Source organism: Pongo abelii, chromosome 5 (genome assembly GCF_028885655.2).
Source record: "Pongo abelii isolate AG06213 chromosome 5, NHGRI_mPonAbe1-v2.0_pri, whole genome shotgun sequence".
In the NCBI taxonomy this organism is placed as follows: domain Eukaryota; kingdom Metazoa; phylum Chordata; class Mammalia; order Primates; family Hominidae; genus Pongo; species Pongo abelii.
The window spans coordinates 147,892,845-147,917,331 of record NC_071990.2 but is presented as its reverse complement, the minus strand read 5'-3'; the positions used below and the strand labels follow the sequence as shown (position 1 = coordinate 147,917,331).

General features: G+C 36.3%; 1 protein-coding gene across 3 annotated transcripts in view; it reads right to left on the bottom strand.

Moving 5' to 3' along the window:
* Nucleotides 1-24,487, bottom strand: part of GRM1 (glutamate metabotropic receptor 1) — a 420,592-nt gene that overhangs the window by 120,631 nt on the left and 275,474 nt on the right. For all 3 annotated transcript variants that reach the window (XM_024248538.3, XM_024248540.3, XM_054558275.2), the window contains exon 4: nucleotides 12,750-12,985. In XM_024248538.3, the coding sequence (XP_024104306.2) occupies nucleotides 12,750-12,985 (236 nt within the window). The remainder of the gene's footprint in view (nucleotides 1-12,749; nucleotides 12,986-24,487) is intronic.

Genomic DNA, 24,487 nt, shown 5'->3' with positions numbered 1-24,487 from the left:
CAGAAAACATAAGGGAGTTTTAACTAACATATAATGAACATGTTGCATGAATGAGAAATAGTTATTTATTGTTATAAGGCATTAAACTATTTTTAATTTCTTGTCACAGTATATCCTAGCCTATCCTGACAAATATGGATAAAAAAGTAGGGGGATTGCTATAACAGCAACGAAACCAACAATGAAACATAAAATACAAGGCATATAGATACAGGAAGTAATTTGCAAAGAAACTGTGACCAGGGTCTAAAAGGACATAATTATTCTATTATTATGCAGTGGCAAAACACTCATTAATATTGTCACCTGCAATAACTTGGAAGGCAGCAGTTTTATCAACTGAGCTTATATGTTTAGGCAAGGAAGTAGAAAAATTAAATGTGCAAAGATAAAAGTGAAATGGATTTTTATTTCGAACTCTTAAAGAGCAAGCTGACAAGGTCTTTGTACCACAAAAGACCCATGAAAACGCAGATTAATGGCAAGAACCATATCAAGACTCATATTCTTTTGTTAAAAATCTCTGAAAATAATAATTTGGCACACATAAATCTTTCAGATGAAGGAAATGTCTAAGAAACAAGAGACTAAGACTGTGGCTTTTCACTAGGAGTCTGTTAGGTTCAATGCACCTAAAAGTAAGTCTGGAAGGCAAGGCTTGTCTAACAAGAATTGTAGGCATGGCTATTAATGCAGGTTGTGCCTGATAAACTAGTTAAAAAGGAAACTACATTTATAATAAGATTTTTCTTAGAAAAATTAAAAAGCTGACAGCCTAGACTAAAAGAGACCGTGAGCATCAGATATCTGAAATGGACCTTGGGCCTTCAACATTTTAGGGTCAGGTAGTAGAGGAAGACAGCCGCCTGGCCCTCAAAAAGACGGTCCCCAGGCCCTCAAAAAGACAGTCCCCAATCAGAAGAGCATGCTCCATCAGAGGATGCCAAGGATGATGATGATGGGAAATAAGAGACTTCCCTGAGACTGGATGCAAGAAATATATGTCGTCAACTGCCTGGATGTTTTACCTTTCACAGGAACACAATACAAATGACTTTTAAACTCTGTTTCCAAAGAGTTATATCCTACAGAATCAGGCTGCAGCAGTAGAAGGCACTAAAGAAGCAGCCGGTAGGGACTTAGAGAGGCTAATGCCCTGCTGTCTTGACACCTAATGTGGTAGACAACATAACGGTTCCACCAAAGATGCCCACGTCCTAGTCACTGAACTTGTGAATAAATTCATTTCCATGGTAAAAGAGACTTTGTGAATGTGACTAATCTTCCCTTGAGATGGAGAGATTATCCTGGGTTATCTGGGTCTCAATCACATGAATACTTAACAGTGGAGAAATTTCCTTGGTTATGTCCAGAGAGAGGTGTTGTTGAGGAAGAAAAGTCAGATAGATGTAATGTTCCTGGCTTTGGATATGAAGGAATGGGGCCATGAGCCAAGATGTGTGAGTGGCCTCTAAAAGCTAGAAAAAGCAAGAGAACATTCTCTCCTAGGGCCTTCATAAGGAATGCAGGCCTGCTGACCCTCTAATGTTACCCCAGGGAGACTCTTGTCAGGGTCTTAGAGGTTAGGTCATAGGCTTCTAACCTACAGAATTGTAACATAATAAATTTGTGTTGCTTCAAGCCACTGAGTCTGTGGTAATTTGTTATGACAGCAATACAAAATTAATATATCCAAGAATTACCCAATCTGGACAGCGAGGCACACAGTATTTGGTTATGACTTATTGGTTTCGGAATGCCAATACTTCAAATGCAAAAAAAGCCTACCAATAAATAAATAAAACAAACAAAAGAGACTGATTCAGATCATGAATTACTAAAATCTCATTAGCTCTCTCAGATGCCACAGCCAGGGCCAAAACCTTAGCCGGCTCTCAACTTGGACAGTGACAGATGGTTCTGAATTTTGAAAATTTAAATGGCTCATAAATTTTAAGTATGAATTTCTTCTTGTCCTTAAAATAAATGCTTGGCCTCACTCCAAAGATTCTGATTCAATTTGTATGGCGTAGGACCCAGATTAATATAGGAAAGTTTTGTGTAAAAGCTTTCCTGATGGTATTAATAAGCCATGCTTGAGAACTACAGCTCTGAAGGACCAGATTCTTATTTACATCATTCAAAGGCTTAAGCTATTAATTTAGCCAAATGGATTGCATAATAGTATTAAGCTGACTGGAGTATTCAGTCCAGATCTATTTACATCTCTATGGATTCAATTCACTGGCATTTCTTTTTTACTTTTATTTTTTAAGAGACAGATTCTTATTCTGTTGCCCAGGCTGGAGTGCAGTGCCACAATCATAGCTCACTGAAGCCTTGATCTCCTGAGCTCAAGTGATCCTCCCACCTCAGCCCCCCAAGTAGCTAGGACTACAGGTGCATGTCACCATGCCCAGCTAACTTTTTGGAGAGACAGGGTCTTGCAATATTGCCCAGGCTGGTCTTGAACTCCTGGCCTCACACAGCTCATTGGTGTGAAGTTTGACAAATAGCTCTTGGATATAAAATATAACTCCCCAGTGCATTACTGTGGCCTAGACACATAGGAACTAGACCATAGATACAACTTGTGGCTGATTATACAAGGCAATCTCCCAGTCACTAGGGCACAAATGAATATTTTAACTTTGGGTAAGAGGTTAGTTTTTAGGAAAAGCAGTCACTGGAGAATTAATCACTAGGGAACATACTCAGGAAATTGTTCAGAGATACGGCAACCTTGATTCCATAGTAGCTAATAAGAAATTGAGCTAATAAGAAATCAAGCTAATAAGAAATCATGTTTAGAAGCTATTATGACCCAAGACTTGGCTCATAATATGAACATAAAATAACCCCTTCACCTTCACTGCCACCTGCAAATAAAAAAAAGTAATGGAATGATGGAATACACTCTTCAAGAAGCAGTTCAGAAGTCTCACTGGTATTTGAACTTTAACAAGCCACTTATCTTCTCAGTGTTCAATCCCTTTATGATGCTATTTTCCCAATCATATAGCTCCACAGTGAATAGGACCAACAGGTGAATTAAAAGAAGTTAAACACACACTTACTACATGATACAGCCATTACACTCCAAAGAATTGACTAAAGAAAAATGAAAGAACATGCTTATGCAAAGATTTGTATAAAGATATTCATAGCAGCTTTATTTGAAATAACCAAAACCTGGAAACAACTCAAGTGCTCATTACCAGGTGAATAAATAAACAAATTATGATATATACAAATAATGGAACACTACCCATCAATTAATAGGAGTTAAGTGTTGTTCCAGCACTTTGGGAGGCCAAGGCGGGTGGATCACTTGAGGTCAGGAGTTCGAGATCAGCCTAGCCAACATAGTGAAACCCCTTCTCTACTAAAAATACAAAAAAAAAAAAAATTAATCGGGCATGGTAGCACATGCCTCTAATCTCAGCTACTTGGGAGATTGAGGCAGGAGAACCGCTTGAACCTGGGAGGCAGAGGTCTCAGTGAGCCAAGATCCAGCCATTGCATTCCAATCTGGGCAACAGAACAAGACTCTGTCTCCAAAAAAAAAAAGGAATTAACTATTGATACATGCAATGCGATCATGAATCTCAAAATAATTGTGCTGAGTAAAAGAAGGCAGGCGGAAAAGAGTTTATAATGTACTCTTTTATAAAAATTCAATTTATATTAAAGTATAGAAATTACAAATAAAATATAGTGTCAGAAAATCAATAAGTGACTGCCTGGAGATGGGATGAAGAAGGGTAGAAGAGAGGGATTTTCAATGAGGCACCAAGGAATTTGAGAAACAATATGTTCAGTATCTTAATTGTAGTAAATGTTTCTTGGGCATATACATACATCAAAATTGATCAAATTGTGCATTTTAAATGTGTGTAATGTATCTATTATACCTTAATAAAACTATAAAAAGGAGAAAAAGAGTAAATGGGCCAGACTCCAAGTATATTGGGTCACACCCATCCTGAACAACTGTTACTTTTTATGATGACTGAAAATATGACTTTATTTTATGTGAATTTTCCCGGCAGCAAATGTGTACAAGGCATGAAACACAAAACTATTCTCCTGATGAGAAGCGACACTTTTAGAGGACGTGGAAAAATGCCATATAAACAATCTAAATAGATAATAACCACTACTCATCCAGGGTGAAATCTTTAGGAACAGTCATAGATTTTAATCATTGAAAACACTCACTTCAAACTTGTTCAGAAGGAAAGCTGAACCATATGACAGACCATTCAACTTCAGAAATACATACATTATTCAATAAGAAGAAAATTGATCTAATTAAATACTTTATTAATAGTTTAGTAATAACTAAAGTATATGAAACTTAGATCAATCTCTAGGTAACTGTTTTGCAGGCATAGTAAAAATAAAATTCACTTGCATATAAAAGATAAATGAGTAACTGTTCACTCCCTCAATGCCATCGGATGCCTCAGATAATTTCCATTTTTATACCTCAAGTCTGTATCTGCTACTAAAAATTATTTGAGCTTTTTGGGAAACAAATCAAGATGAATATAAAGTAAAAGAACCAATAACTCATGCCCCTGCATCTTTATAATTCTTGGATGACAGAACATGTGCATGTTTCTCTAATTCCATCCAATATTAAAAATGATATGGATTAAAGAACTTAACTAGGCTAGTTGAGACATGCCTGGTCTGTGTGGGAACCAGTCCACCCTATGTTGGGCATCAGCTCTGTAGGAATTACCAGGAAAGCTGGCAGCCTTGGCTCATACCAAAGAGTGAGTCAACTTTCAGCTGTTGTAATTCCTCAGGATATTCAACAAGTTGATCAGTCTCAAATCACTAACTTGTGAATTATATCCAAATACTACAGAAACAATCAAACTTGCATTTGTGAAGTTAGGAAAGTAGAACACAGTCTAGAGCAGCATTGTTCAATAGGTTTTTCTGCAGTAGTAGAAGTTTTCTGTACCTATGCTGTCCAATATGGTAGTCATCAATTACAGAAAATGTCAGAAGAATGACATTAAAATGGTTATTTTATAAATTTACACTCAAATTCAGATTTGCAAAAACCTCATCTGTATGAAGAGTTAAATCTTTTTAGAAAAATTGTTCGAAGATAATCATCAACTCTATGCTAAAATTTGTATTTTGGGATGATTTATCAAAAAATTTATCTCAATGGAGTCAAAGCTTACTAAATTATTTATTTATTTATTTATTTTTGAGACGGAGTCTCGCTCTTTTGCCCAGGCCAAACTGCAGTGGCGCTATCTCAACTCACTGCAAGCTCTGCCTCCCAGGTTCATGCCATTCTCCTGCCTCAGCCTCCTGAGTAGCTGGGATTACAGGCGCCCACCACCGTGCCCAGCTAATTTTTTGTGTTTTTAGTAGAGATGGGGTTCCACTGTGTTAGCCAAGATGGTCTCGATCTCCTGACCTCGTGATCCGCCCGCCTCGGCCTCCCAAAGTGCTGGGATTACAGGCGTGAGCCACCGCACCAGGCCTAAATATTCTTAACAGTTACTGTAACAATTGCATCAGCAGAAAGATCCTTCTCAAAATTAAAATAAAAAATGATGTGTGATCTTGCATTTTCCAAGAGCAAATGATAACATTCTCAATCATATGTAATGAAAATGAGGTTACTAAAAGTATAAATTTCAATGACCTAATAAATAAGGTTCCAGAAAATAGAGCAGGAAAAATCATACAATCAATCAAAACAGCACATTAACAAAGTATTGTTACTTATCATGCTATGTAAAACTACGAAACCAAAAGTATTTTTTTTCACAATTTGTAAGTTCATGCTGTTACTCACGTATCGCTGTTACTCATGTATCACTGTTACTATTATGTTTATAAGTAATAAAATATTTTAAACAGAAAAATGTATATTTTAGTACCTGTATTGATACATGAACTGTGGCTAGTGAAACTGAGGAACTGAAGGTTTCATTTCACGTGATTTTCACTCATTGAAATTTAAATACAAATAGACACATGTGGCTAGTGGCCAACACATTTGTCAGTGCCAATCAAAAGTGTTAATAAGAGATAGGTAGGCCAATATTGTGCCTATTGAATAGTTACTCCCAGAGCTTCATCTGTGTGATAATCAGATTTGTCTGAGAAATTATAAGGTCCAGATGAGACACACGGTCAGTTCCCATTCATTCTTCCAACTAAAATATATAAACACATTTAAGACTTGTAAAACCTATTTCCATAAAGCAACTTATAACAGCACTGTATGAGAACATATGACTGTTTTATTTTGAGAGTATTTGTTTGACTAAGCTATAACTGTACCCCATTTTTCCAGCACTTCCTGTATGCACAGCAGATTTCCTAAGTGGCATAGTTTAACTGCCTTGGATCAGGGGGGCTTTACAATTCTTTTGATTGCAGGATCTATAAAACTTTTTGGCTTTGCTCGACGAGATCCTGGGTGCAATATTGCACCATTCTTCTTATGACAGGAAAAGACTGAACATTCTACTATTGGGTTGAGTAATTATGTCCCATAATTTAATTAAACCAACTATTGCTCCATGGATTACAAAGCTATGAATACCTTTATCAGTTATCAATTGCCACAAAAAAAAGCTGCATAACCAACCATCCCAGGGCTTAGTGGTTTAAAACAATAATAATTTATTTAGTTCATGAATCTAAGAGTTAGCTAGGAAGTTCTGCTGCTCTGAGTTGGACATAACTCATCTCAGCTTGGCTCACTCAGGTGTCAACTATCAGGTGGTGGGTTGGCCAGGGACTGACTGATCTAGGACATTCTCAACTGAGAGGACATCCTGTTTCTGATCCATGTTATTTCTCATCTTCTACCAGATAAACTCAGGCTTATTCATATGGCTAAGGTAAGGTTCCAGGAAAGAAAATGAGAGTAGGTCAAGTCTCTTAAGGCCTAAACTTGGAGTTAATAAATGGTAAGGTCAATTCAGATTCAACAGGTAGGGAACAAAACTCTGCCTCTCGAGGAGAGATGCTACAAAGCCATATTTCAGAGAGCATGGATACAAAAAGGGGTGAAGAAATGTAATGTCTTCCACAAATCCCAACTAATAATACCAACTTCTGGGTTGAAAGCAAATGATATTCTTCAGGAGTACATATTAACATTCGGGTCAAACTTCCTGAGATAAAGAGAAGTTATTACCAAAGGACTTAATGGGCTGAAGTAAACTGGAACCCATCTCAGTTTATGGAACATCTTAATCTGGATCAAACTGTAATGGACCGATCTTATCTAGCCTTACAAAATAAGTTAATTCCAAGTGGAGTCCATAAAATTTGAAACCTAATAAGGCAAATATATTATGAAAATCAGTATCAGTCTAAAATTGTGAATGGCAGCCTCCAAACTATTGGAGTAAGAGTCCCCTTGCTTGAAAGTCTTAAAATGTTTTCACTAGACTAGCTATCATCATCTTACCAGTCCTGAGCTATTGGTGAGAATTACAGATACCAGCCAGATTCTTTCATTATGTCTTCTAAAATAGCCAAATGTAATATAGACTAATTTTAAAAGGCATTGTATCCATCTGTTCTCAATTGGTACAAAGAATATGGAGAGAAAATAAAATAATGGCTATAACTTCACTGAGGTGTGAAAAAGGCTGATAAGGACAGAATAAACCCCATGAACTCATACAGTTAATATACTGCTAGCCGGAGCAAATATTAAATATGCAAATATGGCCATATTGCAAGAAAATGCAGTATATATTTGTAAGGGACCCCAAATTTATCAAGTTATTACTAATAATTATATTTAGGAATCTACTATAAAGGAACAATCCCAAAACAGAAACAACAACTGTGAAAAATCTGTGTACCATATTCAGTGTTTTTTTTTTTATGTAAGAAGGAAAATTAAAAGTCGTCTAAATGACTGACAACATAAGAATGGCCAGTAGTTATAGTATTTTAACTGGTTAGAATATTATGGAGCTATTAAAATGGTGGTTATAAAGACCATGCAGCAACATCAAAACTATGTAAAATATAATCCTGAGTGAAATAAGATATAGAATTGTATGCATACTGTCATGACAATTATGCAAAATAAAATGGAAAAGAATGCATAGAGTTTCAAGCAGCGTTAGTAGGAGCTGCCTTTTGGAACTCCTTTTCAAAAGCTTACAAATGTTCATTTTTTTTTTCTGAGACAGAGTCTCGCTCTGTCACTCAGGCTAGAGTGCAGTGGCGCGATCTCGGCTCACTGCAACCTCTGCCTCCTAGGCTCAAGTGATTCTCCTGCCTTAGCCTCCCAAGTAGCAGGGATTACAAGTGCCCACCACCATCCTGGCTAATTTGTGTATTTTTAGTAGAGATGGGGTTTCACCATGTTGGCCAGGCTGGTCTCGAACTCCTGACCTCAAGCCATCTGCCCACCTTAGCCTCCCAAAGCACTGAGATTACAGGCATGAGCCACCACGCCCAGCCAGAAATGTTTATATCTTTTGATTAAACTTCTAGAAATTTAACTTCTAGAAATACAACTTAAGAAAATTATCCAAATGTAAAAAGAGAAAGTTTAGAATGAAAATTTTTTATTATATCACTGCAACATTTTTAAAAATTGTGAATAACCAAGAACAGCCTAAATAGAAAGAATGAAATGCCTAAATTATAGCTTATCTGAATGCAAAATGTTAAGCAGCCATTAAGAATAAAATAATTTAATGACAAAGATAAATGTATCAATGTATAAAACATTTCTTTTAATACAGCAATATATAAAATAATATTAATACATAATTTAAAACTATATAGAGAAAGATGAAAACATGCCAAAATTTTAACAGTGACTAATGATGTTTAGATAAGAGCAAATTCTTAATTCTCTTCAGCTTTCTAATGCTTCTGTATATTTCCAAGTGCATGCAATAGCATATCAAGCATGTATTACTTTCATCATCAGAAAAAAACTATAAAAAACTGCATGGTAAAATATAAGAGAAAATATCTATATTGACACTAACTATGTAAGGGTGATTGATTAAAGATTGTTGTCTTGTTTTTTCTAGTTTCCACATCCTGGGATGTAGTTAAGTTAAACTTACAATTACAAAATATATAATTTTTATGAAATGATCTATGTCATGCCCTGTTTTCTAACAAGACATGACACTAGTAGTAACATTTTACATTTATGCTAAGTATTTTCAGTTTGCAAAGTATTTCACTCGTATTATTTTATTGTAAAGTAGTTCATTTGTGTTATTTCATTCAATTCATGCAGAGTTCTGTGTGAGGTGGATATTGTTGTCATGTTACCAAAACTGAGGTTCTGAGGTTAAGTGAGGTCATGCAAGTCATGCGGCTGATACATAACTGAACTGGTATTGGACCCAGTGATAGTGCTTCAAAATGCTACACCCTATCAGCTTCTATGGAATTTCTAATGAGTCTCATCAGGAATGAAAAAGCACTATGCCATTGCAAACATGATACAAATCTTTTAAGCAGCTAAGACATAGAGTGACTCTGATTTCCTTTACAGCTCTTTCCACTGTCCTACAATGAATAATTTTTTAGAAGTTACATTTTGATGTTTCAGTTAGTGCTTTTCTAACACACCTCCAATCCCTTGATATACTCAACTAATTAAGCAGTGATGTGTACTTTACATGAAATACTTTTTAATTAGCCACAGTGATTCCTAAACTACTCAGCCTGGGCTTGGGACCTTTAATATTGAAACTGGCAATCTAGTGCACATAAACTATTTATTTAAATAGTGACATCTGGGATTAAGTTCAATAATGGTTTCTATGGAAACTAATGGCAATATCAAAACTTTCCAAACCACTAGAAGTGACCCAATTAGAAGAGGTAAAAATGAGTGACAGAAACAGTAGCTATCAATAGTATGGAAAGGTTAATTCTACTTCCTCACACTAATTTTCATATATGTGTCTGCATATTTGTTAGAAGATTATGGAATTCATTTGATATTCAAGGAACTCAAATGGATAAGAATAATACATGAAGTGAAAGTGTATTGTTCTTCAATAACATTGAAGCCCATTTCACAGAAATATAGAGATTAAAACCGAAGAACAAGGTAGGTATACATGAATGTATACATCATAGATAATATAGATAAACACTGCTAAAGATAAAAGTATAAGAGTTTTGCTGCAGAAAAGACAAATAAGTTTTATGAATTAATTTCAAATAGAAAAGTTAAATAAACCTCCTACCTTCCTTAGACCTAAAAAAGAGAGAAATATTTGCTGAACTTGACTCCAGAATAAAATGCAAATATAAACATGTTTCACAAAGATTGTAATCATATAAGAAGCTCTTAAACATAGCTTTGAGATTCAAGCACAGCATAAGAATAAATCAAGATTTGTGAATTTTTATTTCTTGCTGTGAATACTAACCCAGTTTAAGCTTTAACCTTGACATTTATGTACTGTCACAATTGAAAACCCAGAATATTAGTGTACCTTGTTGCAGAGTTTTAACTTATTTTGAGAGCTCAACAAAATATCTTCCTAGAAATCCTTATATAAATGATCTAAGCATGTATAATAAGTAGTATCCTGAATTTTACTAATAAAACACAATGACAAAATGACATCTATAGTTGGACCACCATCAGATATCTCAAACTTAATTTACCCAAAATCAGTCTCTTGGACTTTCCCTAATCTTTTTTTCCTGAAGTCTTCCTCTGTCTCAGTCAATGGTGACACCATCTTTCCAGTTGCTCAGATTACAGTTATTCTTGACAATTCTGTCAGCAAATCTCGACCTTCACTCAACATGTCTTCACCATCAAACCACTTCTCTCCACTTTGCTTCCCACTACCATGTCTAATTCACCACTCTCACCTGCTTTTTCAGTAGGCTCCTCACTGCTCTTCTCCTTGGGCCCTTCAGCAAAACTCCCTACCCTGAACAAAAATGTAAATTAACTGATCAATTAGCTAACAAGAATTGACTGAGCTCCCAGAGATCCATGTTGTATAGGGTTCTATGAAGCAAGTAAGGATGCTTTGACTACAAAGATGTTACAGTTGAAGATGGCAAACATTTCTTAGGAAACAATTAGAAAGCAATGAGAGATAATATATTACCAAATACTAAGTCTAAAAATAGGCACTATGGTGTCTAGGAGGTGTGGGTTCTCGTTTCTTTGCTGCCATTAACTGTATGAGCCTAGGGAAACTGTTTCCCCTGTTCACCCTCATCACCTCTGTTTTGCAAATAAGGAGACTGTCCTGGATGATTTATTGGTTCATTAGAATCCTTATTCTTGGTTTATTTATTATTTCAGAGAAAGGAGATGTCTATTATTTCAGAGAAAGTAGAAACACCTACGTGGCAGAAGTGGGTTACTGTTTAGCAATGTCTCCCCTTTCTCCTGCCTTTCTCCGCCTCCCTAGAAGCCACACTGAGGAAGTTCTAAAAGATTGAAACTTCCTTATTTCAAAATAGATCCATACCAGGCAATTTCCCATTGAACTCTGCTGAACCTTATGAAGCCAAACATACATTGATGCATTTACATATATTGGTATCTGAAAGCATTTTCTAACATCAAACTATGAATACTATTTAAAATAGAAATATTTTATGTATTTAGCCATATTCTTACCATCCCCTGTAAAAACTTGTTGTCCTCTATTGTTATTTGTCTATTTCATGTATGTGATCTGTTTTGATTTGCCCAAAGAGACGGCAAGCCTCTCTAGGTCAAGAGTCATAGATTATACGCTTCTCTATCCCCCTTTTTTTTTGCCATATACAGTGTTTTATACATGGGTGTAATATGATTCTATACTTTTATAAATAATATCTGCTTAGCCTACATATAGGATATACATGTCACACCACTGTTCTACAATACAAATTAGGTCACAGATAGATTCCATCACCCATTATCATGAGTGCTCCATTATTCTATGCTATCGACCCAGTAAGAACAACTGGCTTTGAATGGCATTATGAAAGGACATAGATGATTTATCTTGGCAGCATAGAAAATACTGAAAAGGACAGGGGACAGCAATGTCCCTATGCAGTAATAATAATACTCATAAAAGTTACAGTTTTCAGAATCCGGGTTATGGTAGTACCAGGGGTTGCAAGGAGGACATCCTGTGAATTTCACCACGCCCCTGAAGAACTTGGAACAATGTGCTGCTGTTTCCTGACATGGCATCAGTGAGCAGACCATGGCGCTCATCTGTCCAGCTGTGAACCATTGTTCTGATTGAAAGATCAGAGTGCAGTTTCTTGGCCCCTATGCCCACAAACACCTTTGTTGGCGGTGTGGCTTAGGGTCACATTACCTCACCTTCTCCTGACTTCTGTATCTATACAAGCCACAAAGAAAAAAGAGGATCTAACCAGTATTGCTGACTTATGTCTATGGCTAAGGTCTCCTAAACATGTTTGTAATAAAATCTCTTCCCTCTGTCTTAAATACTAGATACCTGACTCCTCAGTTTGCTTTTCCTTTACTTCTGTTATCTCGTATCACTTGCTCCAACAGAGACCAAAGTTGACTTTCCAGATTGCCACGAATCCCTGGGGCAATACACACTTCCTCCTTATTCTAGCATTTTATAAACACAGATGGCAATTTTGCCTTTGGATCTCTAGCCCTGGCACCTTCTATTCTCATTCAACAAGCTGCAATAAATCTAGAAGAGATGACCAAACCTCTGAGTTGTTATTTTGTGAACATGAGTTACCTGTGCAGATTCGTTTAAAGTTGGGATTTTCCAGAAGGTGTCCTGGAAGGCGGCACTGGAACCGATGTTGCCAGAACTCAGGGAACCAGGGATTCCTCGTGTTAGTGTCCAGCCTCAGTTTCAGGAAATAATCATCAAATGACCTGACCTCTGGAGACTGCAGCTTTATCGTGATTCCCCCGTTGGCTTCCACCTCATAACCTTCAATGACTTCATCTCTGTCTGCCCATCCATCACTAAAAAATGCAGGGATTGGGGTAGGGAGAGAGAAAGACAAACATCTCACAAATAGAGCTCAGAGTTATATATGAATGAAGCAATCCAGAAAAGGCTACAGTCTATTTTAAGCCAGCATTACTACCCATCAACTATTTTTTTTTTTTTTTGGTAGAGAGTAGAAAGTTTTGAAAGCATAATATCCTGTTTGTTTCTTTGTTTTTCACAATTGTGAAAGTGATCATGAAATGATGACAGCAATACTTACAATTAAAGTTCGATGAGTATTCACTAGTCATCAGATTCTGTGCTATTCACTTTTACTGAGAGGGAAGACGTTCAACCACAAAGCCTATCAGCCACTCTCCAAACCAGAAGAAAATAAAATCTAGGCACCTCAGAGGCTGACCTTCAAAATAAGAGCTCAACAAGGTTTCAGCATTGCAACGAAGACCATTACATGAGCTACCTTACATAGAGTAGAAAACTGATATAGTTCTGAAACGTGCCAACCACACAGTTTTTCCTCCTGGGACATCATTCAAATCTGCCTCCCATAGAAGTAGCCAGATATTTTCATTTTTTTAATGTTACTTCAAAATAGCAGCATTAAAGAAAAACAATCTCATCTCAAATTATAAAAAGAATTCTCCTTCTCACTAAATGGGAGCACACTGACATTTTATTCAGTGAGACAGAATTTTTGAAATGTGATCACTTTCTAGAACATTCCTATCTACCAGAAGTAATGTAGCCCCAGTTTAATTCAGGTGCACATGTGAGCCAGGCCTATGAGGGTATCAAAGACAAATTGCACTAGACAAAGCTAAACACGCAAAGAAGACTCTGTTCAAGACTATTACAATATATGAGAAACACTGAACCCAACTCTGCTAAAATAAAAGATGGGAAGGTTTTTAGTCCCAGGTGAGCTAGTGGAAAAGTACTGGAGGGCCACTGGCAGGAGGTCGGCCCATGTGATTAGGCATCTGTGTTTGCTAATTGTCACATTAGACTCCTACCGTCCCACAGAAACTGGAAAGGAGGGGTTTACCACTATTCTTGATGATTACATTTAAAGGGATGGCTGTCAGGTCCTTGTCCTTCAGTAAAACTTCCCTGGTTTCTGAAATTAGCAAGAAACTAGACGATCTACATCTCAACAAGGCAGAGAAATAATTTACAGTTTTAGGTTTTCCAAAGTAAATGCTCTTAGAAAAGGGACATCAGGGGCCTGTACTCAGGAAGAAACCTGTCTAAAGTTTAGTCAAGCTGAAGAGAATATTAAGGCTGTCTTGGTCAGGGGATGGATTTATTCTTCTCTGCACAGAGTGGTGCCCTGAAGTTTGTGGAACATAAAGATGCAGTCTCTGCCAAAGAAAGCATTTTATTGCTTGATTCTCACAGAGAAGGGACTGGGCAAACATTAGTGACCGTATCTCACCCTTGGTTACCTGAGATCAACTGAGATAAATGTACTCTTCACTTAGCTGAGCTAAGCAGTGCAGTTCTTCTCTAGAATCTTCCCATTGAACCACACATGAGCTGCATTTTCAACAGATCAGGGGTTGCTGAAGATATACCTGACTTAACCTGACCCAGAACTAAAGGGACTTTGAGGTACAGTAGAGTCTAGCCACACCAGAGAATGTGTTTTTATATGCTTCCAAATCCACTAGGATAGAGACTCTACAATTTTGTATAGACCCTTCCTTCTTTCCTTCCTTCCTTCCTTTCTTCCTCCCTTCCTTCCTCCCTTCATTCCTTCCTTCTTTCCTTCTTCCTTCTTTCTTTTTTTCTTTCTTCTTTTCTTCCTTACTTCTGTGTGTTCCTAGCAGTCACTGTGTGCCAGATGTTCTGCTATGAATTCAAATGAGAATAAAGTTCACTATCCTCTGCCCCCACGGTGCTACAGCCTTGGGGGGAAAACACACTAAAAAAGAATTACACACTCTATGAGGCTAAAGAAAAAGAAGTGCCTTTAATCCTAGGACTTTGGGAGGCCAAGGCAGGTAGATTGCCTGAGCTCAGGAAATTGAGACCAGCCTAGGCAACATGGAAAAACCCCATCTCTACAAAAAAAAAAAAAAAATTATCTGGATGTGTTGGTCCACACCTGTGGTCCCAGCTATTTGGGAGGCTGAGGTGGGAGGATCCTGTGAGCCCAGGAAGCTGAGGCTGCAGTGAGTCATGATCTTGCCACTGCACTCCAGCCTAGGGAACAGAGCAAGACCCTGTCTCAAAAAAAAAAAAAGCAACCAGTATCATGGGGAGCGATAGCTTGAGGGGTTTAACTTAATCTAGTGTGTAGATATGACATGTGTGCCTGCTTGTGTGTGTGCACGCACACCTGTGTGTGTAAGGTAGTGGGGGATAGAGGTAATTCGAGATGGCTTCTTTAAGAAGGTGGTGGCTGAGCTGAGCCCCAAAAGAGGAGTCAGCCTTAGTCAGGTGAGGAGAAGGGGAGGGTTTGGTATAGAAGGTTCCTGGCAGATTAACATACAAGAAAAAGCTTGGCACATTCAAGGAACTTAGAAAGAGTTAGTATAGCTAGAGAATAGAAAGAAGTATGGCGTGCGATGGGGGTGGGTGCGTAAATCCCAGCCTAGACACTGTTAGTCTGAAGACCACGGGAAGTCCTCAAAGTGTTGTAAGCCTATTACTCAGTCGGGTCATTCTGCTCTCCTCCCTCATGGTAAATGACCTGCCTATTGTTCTAGTGAGTCCTCTGCTTACCATCCCTGAATATGATGGCCAGTCAAATTGATTTTAAAAAGACTGACTCATTCATTTTTTTCATATGTTCGGTCTGCTCAGAAAGGCTCAAACCGGTTTATTTACATTTAAATGTATTTATATTTACATCTTAACTATACCTACAGCAATTTGAAGATTTGAGCTATAGTTCATGACACAAAGGAGGATAAAAATAAGACCAGACTTTGAAGAAATTCTGTCTAAGGGTAAATATTTAAAAATCGAAATGACATAACTTGAAAAAAATAACTGCTTTTGACATAAAGGTTAGGGTTGAAGTCTGTTTCTCCCTAAGGTTTAATAATATGTGAAATTTGTTTTGTTTACAGTCTATACAAGAAAGTCACCATCATAAAAATGTGTACGAAATGAACTTGCTGTGATGTTCATGTGCAATTTAAAAGCACATAACAGCTTAGTTTGTAAAGGCAAATGCTTTGTGTCAATTCTAGAAGGAGAGAAAAGTGCGACTTCCTGCCCTTGAGCCCACCAGCATTGAACGGCACTTTATAGGATGAAAACTTTGTCTGTGAATATGTAGAAATTTTAAGTCACATGGTTTAGTGGTCTGGAATTCTAAGTCTCCTTAACCACTAGTTAAAGACCTTCACCCTCACTATAGGTGCCTCCTCTTTCAGAAATTAGAGTTGTTGTTAAATCTAAGAGGTCATAAAATCAAGGAGAACCAGGATACAAGGAAAATATTCAAGTAGGATTACTTGGTGGATATGTTTTAAAGAGTTAATTGCTAAAGGTTTGTATGAGATCTTAAATCTATCACAGATAAGGTGTTAGAGAATGCTATCACGAAAAAAAGTCGCTAGAAAACATCTCTAAAGCAATCCTCTGTTTTTATATTTTCAAAGTGTTTCATATTTGCATCACCTGTCAAATGCATTTTCAGAAAATTTTAAAGGATTTTTGCTGTTTCGTTGCATTGGGATTCTGTGTGAGGATGTTATTTTGATGAATTTTCTCTGAAGTACACTTTAAAACAGCAAACCAGCAACAAATCTGATTCCTGGTAGAGGATCTTTCTTAGATGGTGGTGGCAGGGTGTAAACCAGACTATGCTTGACCTGAGATGCCCTGCAGGTACCTGGTCACTCGCCAAGTGTCTGGAGTGAATCCTGCTGTGCTGGGTAGTGACCCAGCCTCAGACAGCACTGGACTCTCTGTGAAGCAGATTCACTGCCTCTAGCAGCTTCTGCTGCTCCATCTGCTTCTCAGTTATGAGTTCCTTTTTCTAGCTGGGGTCTGGAAATAAAACTATATATTGTGAACTGTTTAACAGAAAGCTGTATGTCTTAAGTATTTCTCACTAACATACAAGAATTCTTATTTCCTATTCCCCCTCAATATTTTTATACAGCAATTCTTCATGAGGCTATTTTCCAATCAACCTATAAAATTTCACATTTCAAACCTGAATAGTTAGAAGATTTCTTCTATCTTATACATTCTAATATTAACAGCAGGAAAATACTATTTCTGCTTCCACCAATTACAATTTGACAGGGGCTGTATGAATGTTACTTTTGCATTATATCAGTTAAACTAATTTAATTAGCAAACTGACAGTAAAAAACAGAAATGCAATAGTATTTTTTAAATGTGCAAAAACGTTTTAGAAAAACCTATTTTTCAATTAAAATAATTACAGTCTAGGTACTAAAGCAATTTCATTTGTGTTATGAGTTCAAGTAATTGTGTGTACCTGATAATAAAATTATAATTATTTAAAATATTCCAGAGATCACAGTATAATAGGGAAAAGATGAAAACCATAATCAAACGATATTTTTAAAACATATGTAAACAAATATGAAATTATTTTATTTACAACGTTAACCATATTCACAAAGGTTGAAGAAATATAGCACGTGTCATATTCATTTGACATTTATCAAATGAATAAATTTATTAATTTATTGAGCAAGAAATGAGGTGAACACTACTTTTTTTTAGCTTACTGCTTGGATGTTTTCAAATCATGGCACAAGGTTGAGGTTGTGGGGAACTCAGGTACAGCCCAGTGGATTTGCAGAGTTGAGAAAAAGGAGCTGGAAGTCTAGCAAAGCTAGGGTGGCCAGGGTTTACAGGGCAAATGCTGCAGAAGAGATGCTACGGCAAAAGAGAATGGTCTGCAGTACATCTCCCACAAGTATTCAGATGAATATTAGCCATTTATTTAATGAAATTACCTGAGGCTGAGGAATAATCAACCAATATGATTTGAAGGAGTAGCACCTGGAGGCCATGTATTGTTGGGAATAGTAACTGTTTCTAACAGCTAGAGTGAAAAACTTTATATTCCAATGAGAATTGGATAATGTATTAAGAAGGGTCTTGCCTCAATAGTGAAGAAAAATTGGCTTTTGGGCCTGCCTAACAAACCATAAAAGCAAAATATAAAAGGATCAAAATAATTTAACTTCTTCCCAGAACTAGTTCCAGAATATTTTTTTAATGCAAAATACTTGGTACTCAACAAGGTAAAAATCTCAGTGTTTAGCATCCAATAAAAAATTACCATGCATGTAAATCCATATGTGGATGGAAGGAGAAAGTGATATTAAAGTTACAATTATAATAAATTATCACACGGTGATGTAGGTTAGATAGAGGAATTTTTAAACAGTCATGTAATAGGAATGAAGAGGAATATATTTTTGATTGGGTGGCCAGGAAAAGTATCAAGTGCTTTGAGAAGCAACTTTTAAGAGAAAACACTTAACACTAAGATCTGAGCTACATGAAGGCTCGAGCAGGTGAAGATCAGAGGGAAGGAAGTCTTTGGGCAGCTTCTGCAAAGGTCCTAAGACAGGAAAAAGCAGTTATGACTGAAAATTACCCATTGCCATGAAACTCCAGGCTAAGCAGGTTTACGTTAATCAGAAGAGAGGATATTTGAGTAGACACTTGTTTTTCAGCTATCTACTGTATATTTGATACTCTAAATTTTCCATGTGTTTTCATAGCTTTTGTAAAGTCTTTGTTAGGAAGTGAAGATGACATTTTCTATGAGAAGACGGTCCCATTTTGATAACCTAGATGAATGAGTCACTTCTGAGAGCAAAACTAGAGAAATAAATGACCCCATCAGGGCTTAGAGCAAGCTACAGCTCTCTTCCTCACACCTTACTCAGTAGACCCTATTTCTATGTCATTATGAGCTCAGAAACACCTCACTGTTCAAACACCTCACAAAGATATGCAAAGTCCCCTCCAGAAAAGTCTTAACATTTTGTTCTGAGAGTTTTCCATATGGCCCCAAAATCATCTTGTGTTATTGCAAACTGTTGGCTACAGGACTTCACTAGGATTCTGTTAGAACGGACCCAGTTTTGAAGTTGAAATTCTGCAAGGTTTGAGTGGAATTTGAAGTTTTAGACTTTGGCTTCACTAGGTCCCAAAGTGAACTCATCCAATAGGCTCAGCCTCGTTACTAAAATTTCTATTACCACCTATTTTTTAGTGATCTCTCATTCTGAAGCAGCTCTGGAGTTCAGAGTAGGGCTCTGCTTCAGACAGGGGACTGGAAGCAAGAGCTATGCACAATTTTGGTAAAAAAGAGAAAAAAAAGTGTTCTTTAGTAAGGACCATAGATCGTCTGACCCTCAGCCAATTTAAAGTCATATGTGAAAAGGGCACAAAAGTATATATGGAGTCAGGGAGGGTAGGTATCATGAATAATAATAAGTCAGGGGTTTATAAAATGAATGTAGAGAATGAATGAGTTATGACTAAATTGTGAGGATATTGAGTTATTCTTGGCAATCATACCTGGCTGGGCAGTTTCTTGGGTTGCCGTGTCATTGCAATGGCTAAAATGAAACTCCCAGCTCAGCGGCCTCAGGCAACAAGAATAATTCTGCAGCACCACAGAGAAGGTAACTGTATGTTTTCAGTAATTTGCGGAAGAAAGGAAGAAAAGAACACAGAGTGAAAGGGAAAGAGAGACTAAGAAATGAGCATCTAAAGACCATGGTAGCAGAATAGTCAGCAGTGCACATATACAGGGTTAATTTTCCAGGGCTGCTCCCTTGTATTCTGAGATGCCAACCAGGTTGTCAGAATCTCTTTTAGTTCTTTTTAAAAACTGATATATTTTTCTTATTTGAACAAAAGGTCAAAGCACAGCAATTTGTGGCTTTTCAAACGTGAATCCAATGGTTTAGTAACTCATTAACAAATCTCCCTTAACAGACCCAGTGCAAGTGATTCTAATCTCTAATTTCTAGATCCTGCCATTTGAAGAAAAACAAAAATATCCTCATCAGTTTGGGGTCAATAGTTCTATGAATTGCTAACTCACTCTAAGTATCCAAAGTATCCCCTGATGTTTTGCATTAAAAGTAGAATATTTAAAAAAAATTGTTTGGACTTTTTGGCTGGGCGTGGTGGCTCATGCCTGTAATACCAGCACTTTGGGAGAACGACGCAGGCGGATCACAAGGTCAGGGGATTGAGACCATCCTGGCTAACACAGTGAAACCCCATCTCTACTAAAAATACAAAAAATTAGCCAGTCATGGTGGCACGCGCCTGTAGTCCCATCTACTGGGGAGGCTGAGGCAGGAGAATTGCTTGAACCTGGGAGGCAGAGGTTGCAGTGAGCCGAGATCGCGCCACTGCACTCCAGCCTGAGCGACAGAGCGAGACTCCATCTCAAAAAAAAAAAAAAAAAAAAATTGTTTACACGTTTCACAATGTAGTCAACTAAGTTAATGCAGATATTCTCCTGAATACAGAAGTATATATAAAAAATGAAATATAATCAAGAAACAAAAAGTAATTCCCAGGTGCTAGCAATGATGAGAGAAATCAAAGCCAAACGATATGCATCAGGGAATGCTTATCAACAATAGCCTGTAAGGCCCTGGAGACTGGAAATCAATTCTAACACCCGTCTGGTGATGTGAAAGATGGCTTCATGAACCGTAGAAGTCAGACAGCTGAAGCTGAGACCAAAACAGAAAACTGGGATATTTGAAGTCTTACAAAATCCAATAGAATGGAACTGGAAGTGTTGCCTGAGGAGGCTTGAAGTCAGTCCAAGGACTATGGTAGAAAAAGTAATAAAGGAAAGTCACCATGCACAAGAGTGATGTCTGAATTTACACAGCCTATATAAGAACCGTAAGTCTAGATATTGTTATAAAAACTCATCTAACATTATTGAAAATCCCTAGGATCCAAATGAAATGCCATCATAAGTCAAAATTTAAAGACACTTTTAAAATCAATGGAATTCTGAATTATCATTCCGGGAGGCAGGGTAGATGGAGAAAGGGGATATGTTAGTTAAAGGGTACAAAATTCAGTTCAACAGGAATAATAAGTTCTAGCAGTGTATCATAGTCTGGTGACTATAGTTAATAATAATGTACTGTGTATTTTTAAATTGCTAAAAGAATAGATTTTAAATGTTCTCACCACCAAGTAGTGATTAGTATGTGTAGTGACGGATATGTCAAGTAGTCTGATTTAATCATTCCAGAATTTATGCATGTATCACAACATCACATTGTACTCCATAAATATAAAGGATTAGTATTTGTCAATTAAAAGTAAAAGGAGCTAAAAACAGAGCTACAATTCAACCCAGCAATCCCATTACTGGGTGTATACCTAGAGGAATATAAATCATTCTACCATAAAGACACATGCACGTAAATGTTCATTGCAGCACTATTCACAATAGCAAAGACACAGACTCAATCTAAGTGCCCATCTATAATAGATTGGATAAAGAAAATGTGTATACACCATGGAATACTATGCAGCCATAAAACTGAATGAAGTCATGTCTTTTACTGGAACATGGATGGAGCCGGAAGCCATTATCCTTAGTGAACTAATGCAGGAACAGAAAACCAAATACTGGATGTTCTCACTTATAAGTGAGAGCTAAATTATAACATATGAACACAAAGAAGGGAACAACAGACTCTGGGACTCCCTTGAGGGTGAAGGATGGGAGAGGAGCAGAAAAAAAGAACAATTGAGTACTAGGCTTAGTACCTCTGTGAGGAAATAATCTGTACAACAAACTCCCTTGACACGATTTTACCTATGTAACAAACCTGCCCATGACCCTCAAACCTAAAGTTTTTTAAAAAAGAAAATATACCTACTAAGATAATCTCTCAATAATATACACATACACACACACACTAGAGCACTAAACTAACATTAGATTCACAAATGAGTTAAACTTTACTTTTAAAAGACAATTATTCTAAAACTAGATACAAAACCTAGCACTATGCTTTGAGAAATTCCAAAAACATAGTGATAAGGAATAGTTAAAAGAAATGGATAGGCCGGGTGCGGTGGCTCATGCCTTTAATCCCAGCACTTTGGGAGGCTGAGGTGTGCGGATCACCTGAGGTCAGGAGTTCGAGACCAGCCTGGCCAACATGATGAAACCTCGTCTGTACTAAAAACTACAAATATATATATATATATTGGCTGGGCATGGGGGCGGGCACCTGTGATCCCAGCTGCTTAGGAGGCTGAGGCAGGAGAATCACTTGAACCCGGGAGGCAGAGGTTGCAGTCAGCCGAGATCATACCATTGCACACTCCAGTCTGGGTGACAGAGTGAGACTCCGTCTCAAAGAAAAAAAATAAAACAAATGGATAGATGATACTATTCTCAGAAAAATGACCAAAACAAAATTAAATACTGATTAAAATATCCAACTAATCCAATCCTAAACAATCAATCAAATATCTAAACTCTCCAACAGAAGGCAGGAAAGTAGGGGAGGGCACTGGAAAGGTAAGACAAACAGCAAGCGCAAGATAAGCTGACGGTACTAATTCCAAATATATCAGTGATTATATGTAAATTCACCAGGTTAAAAAAAAAAACAGAGATTTTCTATTAAATTAAAAAGAAAAACATCAATAGTTGTATCTTGTTTGTAACACGTTTTTCTAAAATATGAATGTACTGAATAATTAAAAGTAAAAGATAGTAAGAGATTAACCAAACAAATATTGACCAACACAAAGTAGATGTTGTTATAGTAATGTAAGATACAACTTATTTTCAGGCATAAATCTTTATTAGGAATAAAGAAAGTCAGTGTCTCTGAAGATAAAATAATTTGAAATTTGTACAGTAAGTAACATAGCAAGATAGAAAGTAAATTGATAAAAAGAAATCTCTCTCCTCTATGTGAATCTCTCTCTTTGTAGTCTAACTTACTACTTTGTTATTAATAGAAGAAGCTGGCAAAATTTGTTAGAGATTTAGAATATTTTCACACAATTAACATGCTTGACGCTTGGTCTAATGAACATGTGTAGGGTCTCCTTAACAGAGGAGAACGTGTTTCAATGGCATACATGGAAATTTAAAAATTAATCTAGTTAATAATGTAAGTCTCAACATATTTTAAAAATTAATATATAGCCCACATCTCTGAGCATCATAAATTAAATTAGAATCTTTTTTTAAAAAAACCGACAAATCTACCTCCAACTACTTGGAAACTAAAAACTTTAAACTTCTAAGGAAATTGAAGTTAAAGAAGTCATAAATGAAACTTAAAACATATTATTTGAATGTAAAGAAAAATACCAGATATTGAAATTCATAGGAAGTAGCTTAAAGAGTTCTTAGGAGGAAATTTATTCCCAGAAATGCTTATATTTTTTAAAAAACAGAAAAGCTGAAAATAAATGAGCTTATTTTCAACTTAAGAAAATAGAAAAGAACACAGAATAAACATAAAATAAAGCAAAAAATCATAAAATTGGGGGAAAGATGTAATAAAAATGATCAACCAACCTAAAACTTGGTTCTTAGAAAACATTAATAAAATATTCAATCCTCTGAGATTATTGTCATGGATGAAAAAGAGAGAAGACACAAAAAAACAATATTTAGCATAAAATTAAAATATAATGTAACTTCAGATACAGGATAAATTTTTTAAAAAATTATTTAAAATACTATGAAAAAGTTCATGCCAATAAATTTTAACTCCAAGCCAATAAAATTTAATCCTAACCCTTTTCTTAGAAAAGCTTAATTAGTAAGCCTGACTTAAGAAGAAATATAATATCTGAACAATAGTATATTTAACAATGAAATCAGTAGTTTAAAATGTACTCACTAAAATAATACTAGATTTACCAGATGGTTTAACAAGTGTTCATAGAACAGATAATTGTTATCTTATATAAACTCAACCAGAGATTTAAAAAATGAATATTCTCCAATTGAGGATATTATAACTTTCCAATTAAGGATATTATAACAATACTAAAACCAGTCAAAGACTGAAAGATTTCTGAAAATATATGCCAATATCACTCACGATATTGTTGTAAAAAATATATAAAATCAAATTAAGGAAGATATAAAAAGAGACTACATTACAATCATATTTAATTAATCAAGTAATGCAAGAATTTTTTTGTTTTTTGCATTTATACCTGGTTGGCTTTATTAGAGGACTAGCAAAAATCAGTCCTGTAGAGACGTCATCTCAGGCTGATGTTTACAATTCACCTGCATCAAGCATCTCCTCTCCATTGTTTTTTAAAAAATTATTCAATTATTTTTAAAACTTAAGGTGAAATTTACATAACATCAACCATTTTAAAGTGAAAAATTCAGTATCATTCAGAACATACAAAATGTTTTTCAATCACCACTTCTATCTAATTCCAAAATATTTTCATTACCCCAAAATACAACCCCATACCCAGTAAGCAGTTATTCCTATTTCTCCCTGTCCCCA